The sequence below is a fragment of the Sinocyclocheilus grahami genome, unplaced genomic scaffold (assembly GCF_001515645.1).
Source record: "Sinocyclocheilus grahami isolate Dianchi unplaced genomic scaffold, SAMN03320097.WGS_v1.1 scaffold153.1, whole genome shotgun sequence".
Classification (NCBI taxonomy): domain Eukaryota; kingdom Metazoa; phylum Chordata; class Actinopteri; order Cypriniformes; family Cyprinidae; genus Sinocyclocheilus; species Sinocyclocheilus grahami.
Window position 1 is genome coordinate 317,399 of NW_015505332.1, and position 17,639 is coordinate 335,037.

At 36.3% G+C, this 17,639-nt stretch overlaps 2 protein-coding genes across 2 annotated transcripts; one reads left to right on the forward strand and one right to left on the reverse strand.

Annotated features, from left to right (window-relative positions):
* Positions 1-1,096: 1,096 nt before the first annotated feature.
* Positions 1,097-10,516, reverse strand: LOC107592430 (solute carrier family 25 member 40-like). Its single transcript, XM_016281937.1, is given in 11 exon segments — positions 1,097-1,358; positions 1,361-1,461; positions 3,312-3,392; positions 3,510-3,591; positions 3,810-3,919; positions 6,192-6,365; positions 7,786-7,910; positions 7,988-8,055; positions 8,176-8,282; positions 8,354-8,413; positions 10,047-10,516. Coding segments are annotated over 11 exon segments (1,065 nt in total). The 5' UTR covers positions 10,147-10,516; the 3' UTR covers positions 1,097-1,301.
* A 43-nt stretch (positions 10,517-10,559) lies between these two features.
* dbf4 (DBF4-CDC7 kinase regulatory subunit) lies at positions 10,560-16,677 on the forward strand. The gene is made up of 12 exons (XM_016281936.1): positions 10,560-11,018; positions 11,196-11,359; positions 13,107-13,295; positions 14,026-14,076; positions 14,175-14,244; positions 14,341-14,417; positions 14,636-14,681; positions 14,797-14,842; positions 14,921-15,052; positions 15,141-15,261; positions 15,433-15,548; positions 15,643-16,677. Exons 1-12 carry the CDS (start codon positions 10,979-10,981, stop codon positions 16,424-16,426), a joined length of 1,836 nt encoding a protein of 611 aa, XP_016137422.1. The 5' UTR covers positions 10,560-10,978; the 3' UTR covers positions 16,427-16,677.
* The last annotated feature ends 962 nt before the right edge of the window (positions 16,678-17,639 follow it).

The following is a 17,639-nucleotide window of genomic DNA, read 5'->3' on the forward strand; positions in this document are numbered from 1 at the left end:
AGTTTCAAGAGTTTTAGAGAAAAGTTAACACTTGTTTGAAACTCTGCAGAATTGTCGCCTTTACAGACATTTTTGAATGTATATTGTTTCTCAATGCTTTGAAATCTGTTTTTGTGATTGAGCTTTTCTTTCTTTAATTTTCTGTTGCACGGTGACGGAAATAAATGGGGTGAGGATAATGAGGGCACACTGAGATGAATATCATATATTCCGCTAATTATAATTCAGCCTCAATATGTTTAGTCAAATTTTACTTTATGTCCTCATCTATGACAATGTTTTTTTCAATAAATTCTAATGTAAATACAGGCTTGGCTGAATGCTGGTTTTGTCTCATTGGCTATGTGTGCAATGGAATACTAGCTTACAGAGCACTTTGTATGCATTCAACATTTGTCACACAACCTCATGTTGCATGTTTAGTCTGGTGTTATCAATATAAATTAATTGCAATTGTGCAAAAACTGAATGTAAAAAAAGAGATTGCTGAAATTCTGATTTTTTTCATCACACTGGAAATGGAAGGTGAATAGATTACAATTCTGTACATCGCATAAGATCTTATGCGCTCCTGGTTCAAGCAACATAAATCTGTAAATCTAATTAAAATAACTAGAGACAATATTTTGGACTGAATAAAGAAATCGAGACAAATTTGAAATCATTCTTCATTATTGAAGCACTTAAAAAGCAGAGGACATACAGTGAAATTTAAAAAGTTGTGAATATTCATACTTAATTGTTAGGCATTGGGTCAAGAAATATATTAATCAACAATTAGAAAATCAATTATTTAAGTACAGAAAAATTCAAATCCCCTCATCGGTCTCATTTTTGGCACCATTTGCACACACTGACTTCTTTTAACACAAACCTCGAAAATACATGACTGAAACACTACTAAGACATTTAACTAACAATTAAAAGTCAACCAGCCTGAACAGGTAGAAAACAGATTACAAGTACAATCATGTCTGATGGGAATACATTTAGTGTCAATTTAAAACAAAAAGGGGGTATGTTTCTTGACCTTTTTTAATTAATAAATTTAAAAACTCAAATATTAAACTATACTTTTATTATTTATTATATTTTTAATAATTTAACCTAAGTGGAAGATGCTCTGTTACTTTTAAATATTTACTAAAGAAAGTAAATACTGATTTATTTCACAGCAACTCTATAAGCTAATCTCTCTTTTAGACAGACACAGCACAAATGATAGCATGTTGGGGAAATTTGTGGAGTAATCTGTGGTTAATTTACTGAATCTTAACAAAGGTCTGTGATCAAGTGTTCTTCTAAATCAGTGGTTTGGTGTGCGAGGTCACGTGCTGGGCTGTAGTTGCGTTACCCTCTGTTTCTTCTGGTTGTATCTGCGGAAAAAAGCTTTTCCGAACTCATATGTGCTGATCATTATAGCACACGCCGGAGCCACTTTAATCAGCCTCGGCAGAAAACCTGAGGATAAGAGACAGAGAGAAATCTGAGCTGTGCTGCTGAGACATCTAGTGGTGATTTGAAAATCATGGCTCCAAATATGTGCATATATATATATATTATATAATTATATATATATATATTTATTTATTTTTTCCTCCAATCAATATATATCAAAAAAGTACAATTATAGAATAAAATAAATAATATAAAATAAATATAATAAAATTATATTTCAAATAGATGTTCTTTGGATCTTTCTATACATCAAAGATTTGTGAAAAAGTGTCACAATTTCCACAAAAAATATATTGTTTTCAATAGTGCACAACTTTTTTCAACAATAATAAGAAATATTTCTTGAGCAGTAAATCAGCATATTAGAATGATTTCTGAGGATCATGTGACACTGAAGACTGGAGTAATGATGCTGAAAATTCAGCTTGCATCACAGAAATAAATTACATTTTAGATTACATTAAAATAGAAAACATTTATTTTAAATTGTAATAATATTTCACAATTTTAATAAGTGGTATATTAATCTTATTGATCCCAGATTTTAGAACAGTAGTGTGTGTTCTATATGAACTTATATATTTACCTGCAAATAGTCCTGATACTCCATTTTCAGCAACTATCCTTTTCATCACATAAAATGTGCTGGATGAGACTTGTGTGGACACTACACAGATAATACTGCACATTAATGTCATATTCTGATTTGATTATACAAGTCAAACCAAAGCTCTGAATCCCAATTATGGAAACCATATTTACATAATTTCACCTGAATACTCACATTTCATTGTCTGCAGTTCACCCAGTTCTACCTGTCGTTTTGTCTTGACCACATCAAACGGCAATGTGACGATTGATGCAAACTGAAACAAGAAAATACAGGTGCTTATACAGCTATTCGACATATTAGGGCACGTTTTTTTTTACAATACAAATGCAATGCGGCCAAACATCCTGGATATTTCAAAATATGCTTAGAGTGATGGGATTACATTGGACACTATACTGTATGCATGCATTAAATACCAGTAAATGAGGCCCATGAGAGCTCTGATGATACAGATGTAAATCACAAACTCACTGATCCAGACAGCGCTCCAGCTGTGAACGTGATGGCAAAGGTAGGATCTGTAAAGTTGTAGTATTGACAGAGCCAGGCTTTACCCTTCTCATAGTTAAACCAGTACATAGCTGAGGAAAAATAGAAAGTCAGATAAAAAATTAGGAAACAGCAGCAAACAATACACATTCAAACAGTGATGTGAAGACCCCTTAAAAATATGGTCAAATGGAAAACATTCTGCTATTCCGTGGTGTACTTCGGTTCGGAAATATTTTTTTAAGTTTTTGAAAGACGTTTTATGCTCACTAGGGTTATTACAGTTAACTAAAACCACAAAAAACTTTTGTTCTTGAAATAAAATAAACTATAACCATCGCCCCCCCCCTTTTTTTTTACGGTTTTTGTGATCGTTTTAAACGTTTAACTGAAATAAATATAAGAATTTATAATAATAATATCAGCTACATTTCTCATTATCATTTAGTTAAGTTTGATGTACTAAAATAACTAAAACTGAAATAAAAATGAAATAAAAAAAATTGCATAGAATGCTTAAAAAATAATAAAAATTAAAAACACAACAAAAATACTAAAACTTTGATTAAATTAAAACAGAAAATATAAAAATAAAAACGCGAAATAAATTACATTTTAGATTACATTAAAATAGAAAACATTTATTTTAAATTGTAATAATATTTCACAATTTTAATAAGTGGTATATTAATCTTATTGATCCCAGATTTTAGAACAGTAGTGTGTGTTCTATATGAACTTATATATTTACCTGCAAATAGTCCTGATACTCCATTTTCAGCAACTATCCTTTTCATCACATAAAATGTGCTGGATGAGACTTGTGTGGACACTACACAGATAATACTGCACATTAATGTCATATTCTGATTTGATTATACAAGTCAAACCAAAGCTCTGAATCCCAATTATGGAAACCATATTTACATAATTTCACCTGAATACTCACATTTCATTGTCTGCAGTTCACCCAGTTCTACCTGTCGTTTTGTCTTGACCACATCAAACGGCAATGTGACGATTGATGCAAACTGAAACAAGAAAATACAGGTGCTTATACAGCTATTCGACATATTAGGGCACGTTTTTTTTTACAATACAAATGCAATGCGGCCAAACATCCTGGATATTTCAAAATATGCTTAGAGTGATGGGATTACATTGGACACTATACTGTATGCATGCATTAAATACCAGTAAATGAGGCCCATGAGAGCTCTGATGATACAGATGTAAATCACAAACTCACTGATCCAGACAGCGCTCCAGCTGTGAACGTGATGGCAAAGGTAGGATCTGTAAAGTTGTAGTATTGACAGAGCCAGGCTTTACCCTTCTCATAGTTAAACCAGTACATAGCTGAGGAAAAATAGAAAGTCAGATAAAAAATTAGGAAACAGCAGCAAACAATACACATTCAAACAGTGATGTGAAGACCCCTTAAAAATATGGTCAAATGGAAAACATTCTGCTATTCCGTGGTGTACTTCTGTTCAAAAGTTTGGGTTGGAAAGATTTTTTTAAGTTTTTGAAAGACATTTTATGCTCACTAGGGTTATTACAGTTAACTAAAACCACAAAAAACTTTTGTTCTTGAAATAAAATAAACTATAACCATCGCCCCCCCCCCTTTTTTTTACGGTTTTTGTGATCGTTTTAAACGTTTAACTGAAATAAATATTATAAGAATTTATAATAATAATATCAGCTACATTTCTCATTATCATTTAGTTAAGTTTGATGTACTAAAATAACTAAAACTGAAATAAAAATGAATAAAAAAAAATTGCATAGAATGCTTAAAAAATAATAAAAATAAAAAACACAACAAAAATAATAAAACTTTGATTAAATTAAAACAGAAAATATAAAAATAAAAACGTATTTAAATATGAATAAAAACTATAATATTATCACAATGACACTAAAATAACTTTGATGTTCACCAAGGCTGTATTTATTTGATAAAAAATAAAGTAAAATAAGTAGTATTGTGAAATATTTAGTGATGTCAAACAATTAATCGCATCCAAAATAAAAGTTTGTGTTTACATAATATGTGTGTGCACTGTATATTTATTATGTATATACACATGTAAATATTTTCTAAATATATACTGTATGTTTGTATTTATATATACATAATAAATAAACAGTACACACATTATGTAAACAAAAACTTTTATTTTGGATGCAATTAATCGTTTGACAGCACTAGAAATATTATTACCTTTTAAAACAACTGCTTTATAGTTTAATATATGTTAAAATGTATCATTACTCCAGTCTTCAGTGTCACATGATCTTCAGAAATCATTCTAATATGCTCATTATGCTGAATGCGGAATATGCTAACTATCAGTGTTAAAAACAGTTGCGCTGCTTAATAATTTTGTGGAAACTGTGATATATAGTTTTGTTTTAATGAATAGAAAGTTCAAAAGAACAGTGTTTATTTGAAATTTTAACAAATATCTTTGCTGGCACTTTTGATCAATTTAATGCATTCATAAAAGAAATTAATAAAAAAAAATATGACCCCAAAATTTGTTTGGCAATCAGTGGGCAAGACTGCTTACATTTTTAAAAAAATGAAAGCAACAAAGTAATATGGAGTAATGCAAAAATACAGAGCTGGACATTTCGCAAACAAGTCTATAGGAGGAAGACCTTATTATGAAGTAGGGCTGCACGATAAATTGAAATGGAATCGAAATCGCGATTCGACTGAAGCTGCGATTGTCATGCGTATCTTTCGGTGAAGCACGGTTCTGTGATCAGCAGTAAATCTCCATCCAAAGGCCAGAGGGCGCTCTCATGCTGAAACTCCAAATACGCCTCGCAGAAGAAACCCAGAAAATGCCTATAGCTGCAGCTGAATAAACAGAAGATTTAACTGCTTTCATTGATTCAACATGACTAATAAACACACGATTATGACAATATATGGTTTATCTGAGTTATTATTATTATAATTTTCATTCAAATAAAGTATATTTATAATGCAATGCCTTTATCACTGCTTAAATACTATGAAATATGTTGCATGCCTTATTCTGTGTAAGAAGCCACATCATCTCACAGAAGGATTTATTTCAAACACTCGACTGACGTTATGAAGTGTGTTTGGAGTAAAAATATGTTATTAAATGTGGTATTTTCACATGCTTTCAGATGGAGCAGCATTTACTACACAGAGCCGTAGTTCACTGAGAAGCTATGCAAACAGCTGTCATAGTCGCAAACAATTTCATAATCGCGCAATAAAATCGTATGCGATTTTTTTGGCGTAACATGTCAGTGAACTACGGCTCTGTGTAGTAAATGCTGCTCCATCTGAAAGCACGTGATGATGATTTACTGCTGATTACAGAACCGGCATTACTATCAAAATGCACATGACAATCGCATTTGATTAATCGTGCAGCCCTATTATAAAGTTTATATAAATAAATTATAGAATGCAATAATTTTATAGAATATAATGTAAAGTATATCATTGGCGTTTCAAAAACCTTCATTAAAAATTACATTCAGTTTTATATTCGGTTTTGTATTTTTGAGTCTTGTGTTTATAAATCAAGTGCTTCAAAATGTGAAGTCTGTGATATGTAGGCTGTGAGTGTTTGACCTGAGAATGGGACGTCTCTGAGCAGCGTGGGTCCCCAACCCCTCCACAGAGACCGCCAGCCCTGGTTGTGCAGCGCTGACTGGATCACGGCGCTCAGCTCTCGGTACGACTGCTTCTCAGACTGCATTTTAGTGCGGATCAGCTCCAGGGGGCTGATTACTGTAGCCGACCCCACTGACACACGCAGAAATCTCATGTGAAGCCAGGCACACTTTGATATAGAAGGTCAGCATGCGGAGAAAAGGTCAAACACTTAATCAACAGGGTTAAACGTTACCTCTCGCGATGGCACCGGCAAACAGCGGCGCATAATCTGATCGGTCACCCATCCTGAGCTTGAGAACAGCACATAGTTGATCGTAACATGTGAAATAGATGACAGTCGCAGGCACTGCCATCACTCTATGAAGGGAAATGCATCTCATTATTTGCGTCCCAGCAAAGGTCAGTTGGGTTCGGACAGCAGATACGTAACTCACAGTGTTGGAGGAAGGCCGCTCCACAGAGACCTGATTCCTTCCATGCGTATAATCTTAATAAAGGCATCCTGGAACAGAAGAACAGTGTCTGAATGAGTTAAACCTATCAGTAATATTTATATATTTAAAAAACATCACAGGTAAAGAGAAACTGTATTCACGTCACAATTGTATATGGTTTAGCTTACCAAAGTGCCGGAGAAATGGCCAGGTGCTTTGTACCATGCCTTTGAAATGCCATTCTCACAGACGCATATATGATCCATCAGGCCATTACAGTACACAAAACATTTTCCTGCAAATCATCATCAAAAAATGAGTGAGTGAGGTTTGACTTCATTTGAACAGAAAACTGCTTAAGCTTACCTTTGGGAAAAGGATTCCTTTGTGCCTGCAGTCTGATCTTCACCACATCCAGAGGTGTTACTGTGAACATGAAGAAAACAGAATTATAATTAAATAGTCATATTTTAATAAATAGGTGAACGTGTCTGCAAACTTGCATTCAAAAGTTTGGAGTCTGTACGATTTTTTTATGTTTTTGAAAGACCGACGTTTCTTATGATTACCACGGCTGCATTTATTTGATCAAAAATACAGAAATCAGTACTATTTGAAATATAATTACAATTTACAACAACTGTTTTCTATCTGAATGTATTTTAAAGTATACCGTATTCCTGTGATGGCAAAGGTGAATTTTCAGCAGTCATTACTCCCCCCTCGCAATTAGGCCTGTCGCACTAATCAATATATCGCGCAATATATGTACATGACCTCAATCATTTTTGGTGACGCAATATATCGCCCATTATATTTACTTGAAAATTAATGTCACCATGTTTTGTACATTCCACTTGCGCCTGTGTCTTTTGCAGCTTCTCGTACATAACGTGGTGTAGTCATGAGGTGCTAGTTCAAATTTTAAAAATGCTTCTACGGTACGACTGCTTCTCAGACTGCATTTTAGTGCGGATCAGCTCCAGGGGGCTGATTACTGTAGCCGACCCCACTGACACACGCAGAAATCTCATGTGAAGCCAGGCACACTTTGATATAGAAGGTCAGCATGCGGAGAAAAGGTCAAACACTTAATCAACAGGGTTAAACGTTACCTCTCGCGATGGCACCGGCAAACAGCGGCGCATAATCTGATCGGTCACCCATCCTGAGCTTGAGAACAGCACATAGTTGATCGTAACATGTGAAATAGATGACAGTCGCAGGCACTGCCATCACTCTATGAAGGGAAATGCATCTCATTATTTGCGTCCCAGCAAAGGTCAGTTGGGTTCGGACAGCAGATACGTAACTCACAGTGTTGGAGGAAGGCCGCTCCACAGAGACCTGATTCCTTCCATGCGTATAATCTTAATAAAGGCATCCTGGAACAGAAGAACAGTGTCTGAATGAGTTAAACCTATCAGTAATATTTATATATTTAAAAAACATCACAGGTAAAGAGAAACTGTATTCACGTCACAATTGTATATGGTTTAGCTTACCAAAGTGCCGGAGAAATGGCCAGGTGCTTTGTACCATGCCTTTGAAATGCCATTCTCACAGACGCATATATGATCCATCAGGCCATTACAGTACACAAAACATTTTCCTGCAAATCATCATCAAAAAATGAGTGAGTGAGGTTTGACTTCATTTGAACAGAAAACTGCTTAAGCTTACCTTTGGGAAAAGGATTCCTTTGTGCCTGCAGTCTGATCTTCACCACATCCAGAGGTGTTACTGTGAACATGAAGAAAACAGAATTATAATTAAATAGTCATATTTTAATAAATAGGTGAACGTGTCTGCAAACTTGCATTCAAAAGTTTGGAGTCTGTACGATTTTTTTATGTTTTTGAAAGACCGACGTTTCTTATGATTACCACGGCTGCATTTATTTGATCAAAAATACAGAAATCAGTACTATTTGAAATATAATTACAATTTACAACAACTGTTTTCTATCTGAATGTATTTTAAAGTATACCGTATTCCTGTGATGGCAAAGGTGAATTTTCAGCAGTCATTACTCCCCCCTCGCAATTAGGCCTGTCGCACTAATCAATATATCGCGCAATATATGTACATGACCTCAATCATTTTTGGTGACGCAATATATCGCCCATTATATTTACTTGAAAATTAATGTCACCATGTTTTGTACATTCCACTTGCGCCTGTGTCTTTTGCAGCTTCTCGTACATAACGTGGTGTAGTCATGAGGTGCTAGTTCAAATTTTAAAAATGCTTCTACAAACAAAGTTTCATCTGCAGATATGGCCTTGTTTAGGGATCTGTGCCTTTGTGCATACGGACATCTGACTGCGAAGTAGTGATTGTGTTTTTCAGAAATAGTGTGCACCCTTAATTTTCAGAGAAAAGGAAAAAATCTGTTCTTTCAAAAGTTCTTTGTGCATTTTTCTTTTTTTCTACTTGTTACTTTGCACTTTTTGTTAGAAAATGTTTACTATTTATTCAAGTTTTTTGAGGCATCTAATATTTTGATACTTAATTTCCATGAGCTAAATATTATTAAAAATTAATAGTTTGTTGTCATTTGGAAGTGTGTAGGCCTTCTTGCATTATTATGCTGTTGCATTATGATTATATATTCAGTGGCATAAAATGGTCTTTAAAATGACAATAATATCGCTTATCGCAATTATTTCTGGGGCAATATATCGCACAACAAAAAGATGTTATCGTGACAGGCCTACTCGCAATTTAAAACATACTTAAACTGGCAAGCCGTCAAAACTGTGTACTTTTTAAGAAATATTTCAAAGACATGGTACAGACTATTAATAAACTCCTATTTGACTCTAGACTATTAGATTAATAGATTCACTTTAACCTGATATTGTCCTTTACTAAAAATCACGACCAGGGAAGTCGTGGCCTACTGGTTGGAGAGTTGGACTCGTAACCCAAAGGTCGCGAGTTCGAGAACCGGTATAGGCACACAGGTAAGATCTAAACAAAATGTGTGTGTATTTCACCACAACCAGCCCAGGGTCATCTGAACACATGGAAGTAAATCGTTCAATACATAGAATATTTTATTTATGTAGTTACATAATTTATATTAAATATAATATCCAAATGTGTATTTAGTAACAAGTAAATATTAAGTTGTCACTTACCAGACCAATTTACAGTATAGTATTTTTACGGTACTTTTAACAAGAAACACATCAAATTAAATTATACATTTATTGTCATTAAATTAATAGTCCATTCACAAAATATATAGTGTTACGAAAATACGCATCAGACTACATCATTCTGACCCACGTTGCGTTCTGAAGGGAATAAGTTCATATATATTTTTCCGTATATTAGAGAATCGTAGATTAAATCCATGGTCTCTTACCAAACAGTGACGTAATAATTGCCCCAGAGCAAGACGCAATCATCTGCTGGACGGGTGTAATGCCCCCCCTGGGGCCTGAAGAACTTTTCTGAGAGCTCATCTCCAAGCCTGCGATGTACCGATCAAAGTTCCGATGAATCTGGACGTACAAACTCCGTTTGCCTCACTCTTTACTGGGTGGCTGCCATGTGCCAAAAATGCAACTTGTTGAACAAGCTCTCACCTACTGTACCTTGTTCCTAATACACCTGAACATATAAACCGGGTTTATTCCATTGATCTTTATCAATTATCATTACAACTGAATTTCCAAATGACGCAAACAGCAAAGACTATGTAACCCCGACAGAAAAAAAACAATGTCACCAACGCAGTCCAAAGATACGAATGAATTCACACGACTCATTAGGAGTTCCACGCTACTGCACTAGTGTGCGCCATTGCGCTTATGTGTTTGTGTACCGGTGTGTTTCGCACCGGCAGATTCGAAGCTTCCGGCTATTTAAATTTCGCCATTGGTCACAATAGAGCACTCGTGGACGTAACGGAGTAGCGAAATCATATTTTGTATTCTTAACATTCTTTTTCTTATGTATGTTCCGCATAAAACTCAAGTTGTTTATATTGGTGTAATTGACGCTCAAATGTCAGCGCTTTGTGGCGTCGTTTTTGAAATGTCAAAAAATATACGTCGAATCTCCCTTCATGAACTCCAAGATTACAACAGCTTTGGTGGGAGTGGAGAGAGTCTCGAGCGGGAAAATGGAAACGGGCTGCGTCGAGTGTTTGTTATGAAGATATTTATAAACAATAGAGGCATTTAACGCAGTGTTGTGTTTTTAGTTTAGTGTTTTAATCAAGGAACACGTATAAGTAATGTTGGCGGGATAACTAGCCGGTTTAGGGTTGTAACCGTCAGAAGTATAAGCTCCATGATGAAGCACGAGTCTTTCTCCAAGTGTAAGGACAGAGGTGCTGTGCTGTTTATCGCTTTTGATAATTTTTTTTCAATGAGCTCTTTTTCGTAATAGTATCCTTTGGAAATAATGCTTTAGGAAACTTCCACGCTCATGCTGTTCAGTAACGTTACAGTGAATATGTGTGTATGTTGTTTATAACAGTCTTGTTGCGCAATATTGATCTTCACAGATTCAAAACTGGACGGAAACAATAGTGCAACATCTAAAAGTAAAATTAAACCCACACGTGATGCTCTTCAGAACAAACCTTTTAAAGGGAGAATATTTTACTTGGATCTGCCATGGAATATGAAAACACAACTCTTGGAAAATGACATCAAAACACTTGGTGGTGTAAGTAGTCATTGTTTATGGTCATTGAGGCTGTTGTGTGCGAAATATAAATCTTTTCACGTGCAGGAAGAGAATGCCCTTTAAATTATTAAAATTAGACAGCTGTCTTTGCTTTAGAAACTTATTAAAGACTAATTTAATAAGCTTCGCGTTGTATACAGTGTACTTGTGTTCACTTCTGTTGATGTAAACAAGACTGAATTTTCTGCTTCATTTAAACAGTGTATTAGATGTTTTATATCAGTTTCTCTGTAAGAGTTCTTCTAACAGTTCTAACAGTCTGGAACTTCAAAAAAAAGAAAGAAAATGTACTCACCTTCATGACATCCAAGATGTGGATGAGTTGGTTTCTTCATCAGAACAGATTTGGAGATATTTAGCATTACATCACTTGCTTAGCAATGGATCCTCTGCAGTGAATGTGTATTGTCAGAATGACAGTTCAAACAACAGATAAAAACAACTGTAATCCACACGATTCCAGTTGTTTAATTTCACCAAATCTGTTCTGATGAAGAAATTACCTCATCTACAGTGCCTTGCAAAAGTATTCAGTATAACTCTTTTTTTTTCACATTTTATGTTGCTGCCTTATGTTAAAATGCTTTCAATTACAAAAAAAGCAAAAATTTTTTGCTTTCCCCCCCCCCAACATCTTTGCAAATTTGTTAAAAATAAAAAAACTTAAATGATTCCATTGCATAAGTATTCATCTGGGACAGGTGAAATTTAGCTCAGGAGCATTCATATTACTTGTAGATGTTACTACACTTTGAGTGAAGTTAAACTGTGGCAAATTCAATTGAATGAATATGATTTGGCATGTAGTCTCCATTACTCTTAGTGGAAGAAGTTTGGAACAACTAGGACTCTTCCTAGAGCTGGCCTCCTGGCCAAACTGAGCAATCGATGGAGAAGGGCTTTGGTTAGACTGGTGACCAAGAAGCTGATGAGCTCTAGTTGAGCTCCATGATCATATGTGGAGACAGGAGAACGATACAGAAGGACAAACATCACTGGAACACTCCACCGATCTGGTCTTTATGGCGGTGTGGTCAAACTCAATCCTCTCCTCAGTGAAGACACATGAAAACACACTTGAAATTTGCAAAAAAGCACCTAAAGAACCCTCAGACTGTGAGAAACAAGATTCTCTGGTCTGATGAACCTCAATTCCAAGCATCATGTTTGAAGGAAACCAGGCACTGCTCATCACCTTCAGAGAAGCATCCTAAAAAAGTAAAGTGTGCTGGTAGCAGCCTCATGGGACTCGTCAGAGTAGAAGAAAAGCTCAATGCACCAAAATATTGAGATGGCCAAAACAAGGGTGTCCAAACTCGGTCCTGGAGGGCCGGTGTCCTGAAGAGCTCCAACCCCAATTAAACACACCTGAACCAGCTAATCAAGCTCTTACTAGGCATACTAGAAACTTAAAGGCAGGTGTGTTGAGGCAAGTTGGAGCTAAACTCTGCAGGACACCGGCCCTCCAGGACCGAGTTTTGGCAGGAGTTTTTACAGTTCTGTTTTTGCTTTGTCATTATGGTGTGTGGAGTATAGATTGATGTGGAAAAAAAGACATTTAAAGTAGTTTAACATAAGGCAGCGACATGACATAAAACGTGAAAAAAATTAAGGGGTATGAATGCTTTCGCAAGGCACTGTACATTGTGGATGGCCTGAGAGGGAGTTAATTAACATGCACATGTAATCACAGATGTAGTAACCTCCTGTATGTTCTGCTTACCAGACAGTGGAAAAGTTCTTCAGTAAGGAGATCAAGTATCTTGTGTCCAGTAAGCCAGAGGCTCGTTATGCCCAGCGTCTCCTGCCGGACTCTCCTGCTCCCAGTCCAGATTCAGGTGTCAGTTCCCCTCATCCCAGCAGCAGGAGGGAAAGTCATGGGCACAGGGGCAGTTCACAGGGAGTCACAGATACGGTTAGTCAGGATGCTTTTTTTTTTTTTTTCATTTCAACTTCACTGTCATATATCTTTTTTCTGGGTTTCCGAAGTAAAAAAAACAAAAAACAACTCTAAGCATTTTAAAATTGTTAAAATTAAATTATATTAAATGTTTAAAGTCTTCAAAATGTCATTGTGAATTTATGCAGTTAATAATATTCTTATTTTTATGCTCAATTAAATTTTAAAGTGGCGTGCCTAACAGCAAAACTGGTCCAGTAATACTGATGTAATCTCACAGGTGTATATTTCTAGAATAATTTACAATGTCTTTGAACACGGCTCAACCAATCCTACTCAAGGACTGGAATTGTTTTATAATTGCTTATTAATATGAAATATTTTGATTTGTGATATTCAGCATTGTTTTTTTTTTTCAATATCAAGTCAGAGTTCTTGTGTTCTTGGAAAACCATATTTGATTTTAGGGTTGCAAAAGGGTGGAACATTTCCAGTAAATTCCCAGAAATGTACTGGAAATTTTCCACCCCTTTGTAAACCTATTTGTTTTATGTTTTTTTTTATGATTATGATGAATAGAATGTTCAAAATTCTTTTTTTAACAATGAAAATATATTTACTGTCATTTTTGGTCAATTTAATTGATCCTTGCTGAATAAAAGTATTAATTTCTTAAAAGCCTTACGAATCCAAAATGTTTGAATATGTGAATGACACTGACATGTCTTATGCTGGAATTTCACAGACAGCTGTAAGTCGAGGCAAATCGCTTGTGGAGAGAGTCGTTAAAGAACAAGTTAGTCAATCCTTATCATGCCTTGTTTGTTTGTGAATCAACTGTGTGCAGCAGTCTTGAGTAGTTTATCAGTACTCTGGTTTTCTGCTCTGTTTTAGGAACGTGTTCAGATGAATGGGATCTTGGCAAATGCTGTGGAATGGGGGGTCAAAGTCCTACATGTTGACGGTATTACTTTTGTAATCATTATTAATACTTGCATTGTTAAAGAAGTGAGATGTGGTTTCAGTATTACATGGTCTTTTATGCTTGGCTTCCAAACAGATGTTATTTCATATGTTGACAAGAGGAAATCAAAAATCATTGCTGTGAATTCAGCTAATCCAGTGGTGAAAGGAGCTGTGAGTAGTTTTATGCTTGTAGCACAAATGTAAAAATTAACAAATGAACCATTGATAAACCATATTGTTCAACCACTTTTCTAAATATTGGACTTAGTGAACAACTATAAAGTTTGTCTTTTACTGTGAAAACTGTGGAGCTGCAGAAGATTCTGTGCAGGGCTGCATATAATTCTGTTGTTTCTGTATATATTCAGTTTATCACTCTTTATTTTTAGGCCAGCATTCAGCACACAGAGAAAAATCTATATCACAGACACAATGGTAAGTAGATAGTAAATATCCTTTTTAATTTGTTGCATCTTCCAGTTGAAAAATGTTAGTTGATGATGATATATCCATCTTTAATTCATTTTTTAAAAATGTTTTATATTTCCAGCTGGAAGAATTCGTCGACCATTTGTGAAAGTAGAAGACTCAAGCAGGTGTGTTTTCTTTTTTGATTTTCTTGTGTTTTAACTTTCATGTTACTTGTCTGGTTTAATAATGTGATGTTTTTGCAGGCATTATCGTCCTATCTACCTTCCCCTGTCCAACATGCCTGTGTGCAACGCCCGGTCTCTTCCACCCTGCAGTCCGTTCCTGATGGATGAACATGGAAAGGATGATCCAAAGAAGAGACACAAAGAGCAAAGGTAAAATCAGAATCTGTAGTATCTTTTTGTAATGCAGTAATTTTTTTGTTTTTCTGTGTTGTGAATGAGAATCTGTGTTTTGCCACAGGTCTGGAGGGGAACGAGGAGCTCAAGGAAAGAAAGAGAGGCGCAGAGGACATGAAGGGAGAGAAAAGAGGAAAGGAGGGTACTGTGAGTGCTGTGAGGTCAAATTCGACAACCTAAAGGTGGTACGTATTGGAAATGATAGAAAGCCAGTCAAGTTTATATGAACACTTTGCATTTGCTGTTTCTCGTCAAAAAAAAAAAAAGACACAATAATTATACATTTTGGCCTGAACCAGGATTTGCATGAAATGCATGACATCTGTGCTCACCTTTTCTGACCTTCTGACCACCAGCACCTGGAGAGCAAGCAGCATCAGGCTTTCTCTAAGAGTGATGTGTACAGAGTTGTGGATCGAGTCACTGCGGGACTGACCTGCGACCTTATTAACATTGGCACGCACTGTAGAAGGTACAAACGTGTCATTAAAAATTATATTTTTCCTTATTGTTTACTGTTTTTACTGGCCTTATGACAGCGCTGTGTCAATGTCTCTCTGCCATAGGGTGAAATGCAGTACATCAATTGTTCTGTGTGCTGGAACCATGTTACCAGTAAAGGAAGATGTGGGATCTGTGAATGGTGGTTGGATACAGGAAAGCGAGGGGTCTTTGCTTTGGAGCTCTACAGCAAAGCTACCTCTCTCGGAACAGACCAGAGAAAAACCTCTGTTTCGCAAACGCAGCAGGGGCCAGTGTGAATTCCCTAAGAGCAACAGGGATAGCTTGTTCGACCAATCTGACATTCCGGAGAAGTCCCAGTCTAAGCGTGGATCATTTGAGTGGGAATTCCACTCACGGAAATCTGAAGCTGCATCTCTTCTCAGCAGAGAGCTGAACTGTGACTCTAATGCACTTGAATGCAGGACAGATCAACAAACCAGGACAAACCCTGACATGCACACAGCTCAACAGTTCAGTGAAAGAGACCGAGAATCGTTAACAGGAATTGAAAGCTTTAGGACTAACTGCTGTGAAGTTTATTCGCAAAGTATGCCAGAAAATCAAGTCGGAAACTCAGCTCTTTGGCCTTTAGCCTGCAAAGATCCCGAACCGGACCTTGACAGCCCCACTAATTCACTGCAACGTAAGGTTCGAAATGTCAGATCCAGAAGAAGAAAGCAAGCACCGGCCTTGCACATCGAATCCAGTAAAGAGAGAGAATCATTGAGCTCTCTTTCACCTGTAAAACCTGTACAGGAGTGTGAGAACCAACCTGCTTCTCTCCTGGACCTGTGGCAGCTCTTTCAGTCCAGTGACAACATGGATAAAGACTTTAAGGGTTTTTGAGATGAGTAAGAGGAATTGAACACATGTATGTGTTGTAAAAGTTGTTACTATGCCAAATAATATATATTAATAAGTCTGTTGTCTTTAATTAGTACGATGGAAAACTGCATTTTCACCATACAGGCTTTAAAAGAAAACTTCTAGACTGAAAATATACCTACTGACTATATACTGGAAAAAATGAGTGGATATGCATGTATGTAAATTTATGGAGTTGATGTAATTGAATGATATAACAGTAAGAGATTGTCTTGAAATTTTCTGGTTCCTGTATTAAATTGCAAATATTTTTTTTTACAATGGTTTAAGTATTTGTTCATATTTTTGTGCACCATGGTTGTAAGCACAAGTGTTTTGCAAAAAAGCATTTTTTTTTTTAAGAAATCTTCCGATTTGCCATGGATTTCTAATCTTCTAGTCTAGTGTATAATGTGTAATAAGTACAAAAACTGAGCCTTAAAGGGGTCATATGATGCTGCTAAAAAGAACATTATTTTGTTTATTTGGTGTAATGAAATGTTTATGCGGTTTAAAGTAAAAAAAAAAACATTATTTTCCACATACTGTACATTATTGTTTCTCCTCTATGCCCCGCCTTTTTGAAACTCGTCGATTTTTACAAAACTCATCGGTCTGAAAAGCGAGGTGTGCTGTGATTGGCCAGCTATCCAGTGCATTGTGATTGGCCGAATACCTCAAGCGTGAGACAGAAATGTTACGCCCCTCACATACAGTTGATGCCTTGTCCCGGCCGGAGCGTTTCCTCAGCGACCAGCACAGATCAGCTCTAGGCATGACGAAGCGGATATCGTTCTCTTTTGGAAGATCAAACAAAGTAGTTACGCTTTCACAACGAAAAACAGCGGCCTAGCGTGAGCGAAAGCCCTGGCTTAGCGTGAGCTGAAGCCGGGCAAGAGTGAGCTGAGGCGGCGGGGTCGAGAACGGCGGTCCCGGCGAAGAAGCGGTGAAAACGGTGAAAGCCGATCCAGCGATCCACAGCACTAAGTTGAAGTATTCCCTCAGCAACCAGCACGGATCAGCTCTAGGCATGACGAAGCGGATATCGTCCTCTTTTGGAAGACCAAACAAAGTAGTTTCGCTTTCACAACGAAGCACACAGCGTCTTCAGGACATGGCGGCAGCAACAATACTACAGCGAGAATAAAAGTTACGCCTTCTTTCTTTGCATGAACATTTGGGCAGCGTTATGCAA

What these genes read in the sequence shown, in the direction of transcription:
- dbf4 (XM_016281936.1), top strand. Translation starts at nt 10,979, where the DNA reads ATGATGAAGCACGAGTCTTTCTCCAAGTGTAAGGACAGAG. An exon ending in CACAGGGAGTCACAGATACG is followed by an intron (nt 13,296 to 14,025) that starts GTTAGTCAGGAT and finishes GGAATTTCACAG; the next exon opens with ACAGCTGTAAGTCGAGGCAA. An exon ending in ATCCAGTGGTGAAAGGAGCT is followed by an intron (nt 14,418 to 14,635) that starts GTGAGTAGTTTT and finishes CTTTATTTTTAG; the next exon opens with GCCAGCATTCAGCACACAGA.